The 9,530-nt window shown below is 34.8% G+C and overlaps 1 protein-coding gene across 1 annotated transcript; it reads right to left on the bottom strand.

Annotated features, from left to right (window-relative positions):
- Positions 1-949: 949 nt before the first annotated feature.
- Positions 950-8,220, bottom strand: LOC142357735 (UDP-glucuronosyltransferase 1A4-like). The gene is made up of 2 exons (XM_075409280.1): positions 7,608-8,220; positions 950-2,359 (listed from the first exon to the last, which is right to left on the bottom strand). Exon 2 carries the CDS (start codon positions 2,089-2,091, stop codon positions 1,105-1,107), a length of 987 nt encoding a protein of 328 aa, XP_075265395.1. The 5' UTR covers positions 2,092-2,359; positions 7,608-8,220; the 3' UTR covers positions 950-1,104.
- Positions 8,221-9,530: the final 1,310 nt, after the last annotated feature.

Genomic DNA, 9,530 nt, shown 5'->3' with positions numbered 1-9,530 from the left:
GCTAGACAAATCACAAAAATGTTTTTAATCGGATCTTTTGTACTACATATCTGTATGGTTTTTCACAGTAATTGTAATATGCACGACAACATTTTCCAATTAACATTATCCTTATTCTATGCAGTTTGTTTTATGTCACATTTGGAACTTTTCTTGCGTAAATTCGGCCAAGACACGAATCAGTCATTAAATTGAAAATCCTGAAAAGTTTTAAGGCTGGCCTAGATCAGCATACTCACAATTAACTCATATAAATTTGAGACGATCTCAAAGACTGTAAGTTGCAGCAGCAAGCCGCAGTAACCTGGCCATCAGTACAATAAAATTGTACTTAACTTTAAACATAATTCGGGTGCTGCAATCTGTTTTCTCATACAATTGTAAGCAAAAAAGCAAAAAAAAGCGAAATTTTTGAATATCCTGTGAAATTTTTTTGTATTGACACAAATAATGCTTCCCAAAAAACAAATTTACAGGTACAAATTGTTTTAAAATAGTTGATAAAGAACCTGCTAATGACCGTTGTTCCTTTCTTCATACCTGAATTCGTGACCAATCTTTTCAAAAACTGAGGCTATAAACCTCAAACTCATTCGATTGGCTAATTTTATGATAGCGAAATATTTATTTACAAATAAGGAAAACCTTTTGAGAAATCTTGACAACCCGACCTTGCAACCAGAATTTGCTCTGGAATGTCTCTTCAAAGTTGCAAATTAACAATCTTAACTCAAGACTATTTTATAGCATAAATTTAGAAACATCCACAACTCTTAAGACAACGACCGTTTCTCTTGTTTCATCTCGTTGATTTAATCAGTTATTCATAACAATTTGCTCCGATGTGTCTGAAACCTCGGTTCTCATGAATACATTTTGTAAGGAAAAAATTGTTAGAAATTAAACTAATTAATTAAACTAATTAATGCAAGTGTAATTAATTCCCAGTTGATGGGCAGACTTTGGGGTGGTCCCGCGTGCAGATGATACTACTAGCATCAGAAACTCAGGAGGAAATCAGAAAAGCTCGAATTCAGTGATCTAAAAAACAGATGAGCAGTTTAAATTTTTTTCGATCATGTCATGTCAGATGTCGTTTGTCGATCACGAGGTCTTCGGTTTCGCTTTCCTCTTTTGAACCTTTTTCCATACCAGTTTTGTAAATTTGAACACAGACCATGTTATGAATAAACATAACAACAATGCAGACACAACCGCTATTTTCCATCCGTAGTGATATCTAGGACAGTTAACTTGATACGGAAGCTCATACAACATCGTCAACTTCTTCCTAGAAGCAATTTTTGCCACAAAATTGTCAATGGCTTCTTCATTTTCGTATTCAGAGAACTCGCTATGAAGACTATCCAAGTTTTGTCTGTGAACATTATAGTTTTTGATCACCTTTTCGATCGCTTCGATCAACAATTCGAATTTCAAAGAATTCAATTGAACTCCTGCTCCTAAGTCCTCCAGCTTTGCTGCATTTGAAAACTGGTCGCTATACTGTGGCATAAGAACTCCCGGAATTTTCCTTGCAACCAAGTCGACCATTGCGCCCAAACCACAATGCGATACAAACACTTTGACCCTCGGATGACCTAAAATTGCATACTGCGGCAAATAATCGCTGAGATAAATTAAATCGCTTTTTTCGTCCAGAAGTCCAGCAGATTCGGCAACCTTTTGAAGACCGATACCCAGTGGCCAAATAAACCGGAACCGATTCTGGGCTTTTATTTTGGCTACGAGATCTGTTATTTCTTCCGCCTCAAAGCTGGTATGGGTTCCAAGCGAAATATAGATGATATCCAAATCGCTTTTGTCAATCCACGTTAACAGGTCGTGGCTTATTTTGGGTAAATTGTGTTCATTTCTTAAACCCCCAATGTAAATATGTTCAATGCCCGGATGGGGTTTTGGGTAAAGTGAGGGTGAGGTTGGTATGATCATTGGAAATCGGTCAGAATACTCTGTAGTTATAAATTGGCCTTGATAATCTATATCAGGTAAGTTATTTTCCGACCGCTTTTCTGCGAACCAGGACCAGTATTTAACAAAAAATGGTTTGAGTATGAATAATTCATGCATCCTAACTGGCCATTTGTCTTGGATGCAACCCACACCACCTGGAACACCTGGACTCAAAGCGACTACAGGAATGTCAAACTTCTCAGCCACGATTAGTGTCGCAAGGAAGGCACTGTCAACTATAAGCACATCGTATTTGTTCACGTCGGACGCCAGTATTCTAGAGAGTTCTACATAGGAATAGTCTGATATTTCGATTAGGCAATCGGCAATTCGGAAGAGGAAGTCGAGGATTCCATTGATAGTATATTCATCTTTTAGTCCATGGCTGAAGAAAAGGAATTGAGCTGCTCTGTCTGTTACTGATTAAAATTTTTAAATTTCAGCATTTGATCTTTTTAGGGGAACTAAATTCTGGCCAGAGCTCAATTAAGGTTTGAACGGTTTCAACACAGATCATTTTGATCGTCAGCCTCAACTTGAGAAAAACCAATTAGTTCCTTTGTATCATATAAGACACCGTGGCAAAGTGTATGAATAAAAGTAGATGAACAAACAATTTCAGTAGAGGCTGATAGTTTCAAGAAATAATTCCAATATTGGCCTCCATATTTTATATGATGAGAGTCCCGAAAGTTTGATATGAAATAAAAAGTATTTTGTTTTAGCACCTTATAATTTTTCAAACAGAACAGTATTATTGCAAACAATGAAGTCAAACAAAGAAGTGGTTAATCTGTCAAAATGCTTATTTGTTCAGTCCGTTATTTGATTCCGAAGTGTATCCGTCTTAAGAGCGTGTTTTGGGTGTAGTAAAAAGTAACAATATCCAATGCTCGGAAAGCGCCGTTTCTATTCACATAATTGTTCCGACCCCTCTTGAGGGGGGAAGAACTATATACTCAAATGGGTTTTTTTCGTTCAGACAATTTTGACCGATCAATATATTCATCAGAGAGAGTTGCGAGTAGTATCATTAAAAAGCACCTCCGGCGTAGAATACGGAATCAACAAGATTTTTTAATTTCGTATTTTAAAGGAGTTATGGGGGTTTCAAGTTTTGTGAATAATAGACAGAAGTCCGTTGTTTCTCTTCTCGTTTTCCGGAATTCTGCCTACAATTTCTCAATTTTGCTAAAATTTGTGAAAACTGTTAACAATAGTACTCTTGATTTCGTTTTTAGAGACGAAATAGGTATTATTGACTATTTTGATTTATTTTTTTGCCTAAAATTTTCGCTAAATATTTCAAAACTCAGCCTTTTTTCATCAAAAATTGCCAATTAGTCCACTATGAAATAGGCCTCTTAGTCCAATATGATTAAATTTGCCGGAAGTACACACCCAAAGCAACAAACACGACCTTTGCAAAGTATAAAGAGCTAGTTTTACCTCCACTTCCCTTAAGAGTAGTCTAGAATCAAAATTTTGCCGTTTTTTGCTAACTTTACACCATGAATTTCAAAAACGCAACATTTATTTTTGAACTTATAACTAACAAATTATCGAGAACTTAAGCTGAAGAAACAATCGAGTGTTCTAAATAGACGAAACGCAAAACAAGGCTGGTTTTGCTCCAATCTTGGACAGTTATAATCCAAAAACATTTCGGATTGTAATCATTCGTTTTTCTTTTTTTAAAAAAAAAAAATTCGATCTTTTTATGTTAACTGAGAAAACAGAACAATTCAAATCAAAGCTCACTCTTGATAGGTCCAAATGGCTTCCTAAACAGTTCCAAAACAAAGTATCTAGTTTATTTTCTGGAAAGATTATGGTCGTTTTGACTTTCAAAAAGGTTTGCTTTTTAAGAAAAAAATGTCTTATTGAACTTTGCCACAATTCTTCTCTTAGTCTGGTCACCTTGTAGCTTAGTTTCAGGAAAGAAAGAATGCTTCTTCCTTCTCTTTGTTCTAATGAATAAAATTTTAATCTTTTTTTGCGGTTTCAAAGGTTAAATTATGGTTTTCTAGCTTTGATAATACCGAGATTTTTTTAATTTTTTGGTATTGCACCATTTTTCACGTTTTTTTCTCGTTTGCTCACATTATCACATTATTTACAGTTCGCATATTACACCATTGGCGCTCAAAAACGCACAATTCAGCATATAGAAGAATTGAAGGGCAGACATTTTGGTTTTAACGGCATCGATACCCCTTGCTCGAAGAATTTAATTGAACTTTACGATTGCCTTTAACTGTAGTTTTTTTGTCTTTTAATTCGTATGAATTAACTGAATAATGAAATGTCTCAATGATTTATCATGGAAAAATACATGAGTCTTTATACTGATTTTAGTAGGTAGCTGATGGCTTTCATGACTTTGAAAACAATTGTTTTCAAGAACAAAAAAAACTCTTTTAACATTGTTTAACTTGGCGTTTTTGTCTTTTTTTGTCTATTTGTTACCTGGTCTCGTTAACTAGAGGTGCCAAATTACATTATTGTCATCAACAAAACGTGCAAGTTTTCAAAACTTTTTTTGAAGGTTTTAAAGAAGTAGTTTTGAATTTACTGGCTTGACATAGGATTTTCGAACAAAAATCAAACTAATTTTTGATTTTTGTCTATATTTAACGTTCTTTTTGTAGACGCAGGACATATGCTGAATAATTACAGGTCTCAAGCGCTTCCAACAGCTTTACGGCTTCGACAGCGTTTTCTCGCAAGTTAAAGTTTTGAATTTTTCTTCTCTCTACTTGTTGTTCTTTTTGTAACCGCATAAAATTGAATTAGTGACAATTTTTAATGCCCTCATACAGAAGCGTATGTAATCATAAACAAGTTGGAGGTTTTCAATTGTTATCTAATTGTTTTTATTACTTTGAAAATTAATTGTTTTTAAAACTATAAGCCAATTTCATTAATCTTTGCTGTGTTTTTTGTTCTTTTTGTCTAATTGTTACCGAGTTTTTAAATGGAGTGGTCCCAGATCATTTTTGGTGAAGTACAGGTTATTTTGTTCCGTTTCAGTTTTATCCGACGCTATTTTGACCTTGTTATTAAGTTTTGTTTTTTAAAACGGATATAAAGTTTTGTTTTAATTAATGTTTGTTGGTATTGTTGTTTGATTTTGTTGTTCCTTTTGAATTGCTTTCTTAATAATGACTAATCTCATAAATCTAATTCTGCATTTTTTACTCCACTGAGTTATTTGCGTTGGAGGCGATCTTTTTGTTCATACATTTCTTTTTGAAAACTTCTGTTTTTCATTTGGTAGCCATTTATAACAAAATTTTGGTTGAGTGGGGTCAGAACTTTATCAGCGAACACACACTGCCGAGCCTCCTTGTTTCGTTTTCTTCAGATATTCAATGTAATTGATAATACAGTCTCAAGTCATACGATGTAGCAAACTTCACTCTTTCTTTCGCTAAGCTGGCAAAAAATCTTTTTATCCAGAATGACAACAAAGTACTTAACGTTGTCTTTCGAAAGTTTGTGTTACTGTTAAATGTAGCAAATGGTTCCCTTGAGCATTTACGTTTGAATTTTTTGCCGAACAGTGAGTGTTCGATTTTCGATCTTCAGAGATTCCAAAAATAAAGTCTTAGTGGAAAAGTATTTCTGTTTCACTCCAAGCAAACTCTCCGGCCAGTTTCCTTGCTCAGAAAAAGAGTAAGTTCTATGAAAATATCATGGTGTCCTATTTGAAAACGTTACAATACTCATTAAAATAACAAATGATGTTCTTTTTGGGTTTGAGTCAAAAATGGGCCGAAAAGTGTCCTTTAGGAAACAATGAATGCATGAAAATTTGAGAGAAAAAAGTGCAGTCAACAAATTCATTTTCATTCTTGTGGAAGCGAGTTTTGGTATAATTAATATAATATCATATTGTATTTTCAATGGCATATAGGGTAGCAAGCTTAATAATTTTTCATTTGAAATAGGAAAAGTCTTAATTCGCAAAACGAGCATCCGTAAGCCCTGCCAAAACGGTGGCAAAATACATTCTGCCCAGTGGAAGTTACCAATGCATCAAAAAACATTTAGAATTGCAGCTTCACAGCAAGGATAATAAAAATACAGTTCAGTGTACGAAGTAGTGAAAAAAATATTGTAGTGAAAAAAATTGTGCGGCTTTTGCCAAGTTGAGATTTTAAGTATTAAACTACTATATCACTTTTTCTGGAGATGTAAACATAGACTTTGCAAAAACTTTTGTCCCGTCATTATCCCACTGAACAGTACAGAAAACTGGGTGCCTCACTATTATCTCACTAAGCTAAACGCTTCTCAGAAAAATAAGAAGAAAATTTTGAGACTTTGACCTAGTTGGCAATTGATCTTCTTCCAAATATGCGTTGAGACCGGTTTTTGCCGTCTACACAAGCAATTTCGAATTTTTTTAAAATTTAAATAAGGACCTGAGATTAAAAAAAGATTAAGATGATGTTCAGCCACGATGAGACAGATCAGAAAAAAAAAGATTAATCATAACCATATCGTTCCTTGCAAAAGAAAGCAATTTAACAAAAATTGAATCTATTTGTAGAATATTGGCTCAGTTTTGCTCTATTTTTGCTATTATCACAAAAAACATACATGAATATCGCTTTTGACTGATCTGACGTAGTTTGGAGTGTTGGGAAAGAAAAAAAAATCAGTCAAAGATTAGAATCCAGTATTTTAGAAAAGTAATTACTAAACACCTGATTATTTCGATGTGTATCGCATACTGGCCTTGCATTGGCAATAAGAAAGTTAAAAAAGACCAACTGATTTGTTACAATGGTTCTCTAACTTTCAAAAAACCTGCTTGCAAAATTGAAACAGAGGAAAGAAAATAACAGATGCTCTTAGTATTATTTAAAAACTGAATCAAGATAATTTTGTTGCTATAGTTTCAATATCTTCAGATTTTTTTGCAGTTATCACATACTAAAATAACAAATCATTGGGGAAAAGTTGACTGAGAAATATAAGCAAATACACAATTGACAAAAGTGGACATAATTACTTAAAATATAGCAAGTTAATTCCACACGTTTGTCGTTAAAATCTAAAGGATTATTTATACTCATTAGTAGATCTAATGACAAATACATTAACCCCTAACGAACTCCAATATCAGTACTGTTTTCTTACAACTCCATGTCAGTGACTCATTTTAGACTTGAAGAATTGAAAACTTAAGGCTTGAAAATTTTAGACTTCCCAAGTTGATTCCAAAACAAATCAAGCTTTGAAAAATTCTGATTGAAAAAATTGACCGACCAAACCATTTTCTGGCCATTTTTGATCAATTTTCGCAACGTTTTTTGACAATTTAATTTGGTGAGTTTTGAACAATAAAATTAAGTCTGGTAAGAAATTGTAAGAATTTTAAGTCTGGTAAAAATAAGTCTGGCTTCAGAATTGACACAAGTCTGACCATTGTAAAATCAGAATTCCTCACCTTCGACAAGCCAGAAAAGATAAAAGCAGTCTTGAAATCATTAAAAATAACTTGAACTTCCACTTAGTCGTTAATGAAAGAGACTTGAAGCTCGGCACGGGAATTGTTGTAAATACCTTCTTTAAAACGCTGTCTTCACTTTCCCTGAGCTTATTTCATTTAATAGACTAACCTGAGTCACCTCAAGGTCTCAGTGCCTGACTTTTTATATTTCATGTGAGCATTTAAATCCCTTTCCTTTTGATGACGTCAAATTTGATGGTGTCGTGAAATGATTGGAGTTTGTTCTCACATAGTTTTGCAGTCTCCACCACAGTGCAGTTATTGCCACTCTCTTCTCTGCAGAGGGGAGCCAAGAGAGTGGACATTGTCCCAAAGTGGCCTCCGTAACATGGCATGAAAAACAGAATCTCCAACGAATACCCACTAACAATTAAACACGCTAACACTGACACTAAATAAGCCGGCATAATTTGATGAACAATCTATTAATTTTTTTTAAAAAATAAGACAATAATATCATTCAATCTGGCTACTCAAGACAGGTTAAGTTATAGACACTAATTAGGACTATCAAATAAAAAAAATCTGAACAGTTGTTTAAATTTTAGGTCGATTACGCCCAATTATAGTCAATTGCTCCGGTTATTGATAGACCAAATGAACCTTGCTGCTTGCTTTGGTAATCAAAATTCAACAACAATAGTCAAAGTTCCGACCGTTTGAGTTGAAACAAACAAACAACGAAACTTTAAATTCAAATATAAAGCAAGTAGAACTGCGTTGTACAAACACATAACCACATAACAGTGCTTTTTATTCACAAAAAATGATTGCTGCGTTCACGTAAACTTCTTGGCTGAGATGCTGCAAGAGTTCAGAGAGAGTCGATTAAGTCTAAAACAAGTCTTTTTAGTTGAATAGCTAGGCGCACACTTGCCACCCATGCTGCATTCTTATTCACTATAACGTATACTCACGAACCATAGGGCGCACGGACGCTCATGAAAAGATAAAAGACGGTTTCAATAGCCCGCAGACGAATAATTCCGTAATAAAAGACCTTATGCAATCATCAACTGAAACAAACTGGAGCTGACTTTACGTATGAGATGCGTTGCAAAAAATTCAGCTCAACAACCTTGCATAGCGATTCGGAGAAATGCGCTGATGTGATGTGAAAAAGTGCTGAATTGTCGAAACATTTCTCACAAGCGCGTTTCTCACAAGTCGGAGGTTTAATCAGTCTGAGTACTCAATTCGAGACATCAGATGTCAAAATCTTCACATTTGTTTACGTGTTCTTTTTATATTATGTCGTCTTCTGAATTTCTGCTAGGCCGCACAGTGGGGCACTTTATCGCCCAGATGATTGACGAATTCAAAGGCCAAAAATGTCTGAATTGGTGAAGCAAGTGCCACCTTGTTACGGTTGATCCTCTCTGCCGCTCTTGTAAGCTCCTACAAATCAGTTTGACACAAAAAATTTTTTGGAAACAAAGCTAGTTATCCAACTTTCTCCATTCTTGCGTCTCTCTTTCTCTCTCCCCTCCCCCTCTCTCTCTCTCTCTCTCTCTCTCTTTCTCTCTCTCTCTCTCTCTCTTTCTCCATTCTTGCGTCTCTCTTTCTCTCTCTGTGTTTCAATCTCTCATATTCTCTCTCTCTCTCTCTCTCTCTCTCTCTCTCTCTATCTCTCTCTCTCTCTCTGTGTGTGTGTGTGTGTGTGTGTGTGTGTGTGTGTGTGTGTGTGTGTGTTTCTATTTGTCTATCTGTGTTCAATATACATCCGATCTTATTTATACTCAACCAGCAACTTTTAATCTTAAACTTAAAAAACCTAAACCTGCTAACCAAACATCATATTTGGCATTACTAATCTGTCACATTCAATAGGAGGGCTCTGTTTAATATGCAAACAAACCACTGCCAATTTACGCTGCGTCAAGACTGTAAACCTCAGCCAACAATTGTTCCCATTTATTTCATCTTAGCTAGTGACCTCCGAACCTCTATGCCAATAGCACGAAAATGTTTATCACAAACTTAATATGCCATATCAATTAATTTTTTCTCTGCAAAAATGACAGGGTAATAA

This window comes from Convolutriloba macropyga, unplaced genomic scaffold (assembly GCF_964194025.1).
Source record: "Convolutriloba macropyga unplaced genomic scaffold, txConMacr16.3 SCAFFOLD_6344, whole genome shotgun sequence".
Classification (NCBI taxonomy): domain Eukaryota; kingdom Metazoa; phylum Xenacoelomorpha; order Acoela; family Convolutidae; genus Convolutriloba; species Convolutriloba macropyga.
Note: the sequence above shows the minus strand (reverse complement) of the source record. Positions and strands in the feature narration are given on the sequence as shown.

Bases quoted from the DNA above. Each gene is read 5' to 3' on its own strand.
- LOC142357735 (XM_075409280.1), bottom strand. From the start codon at position 2,091: ATGCATGAATTATTCATACTCAAACCATTTTTTGTTAAATACTGGTCC.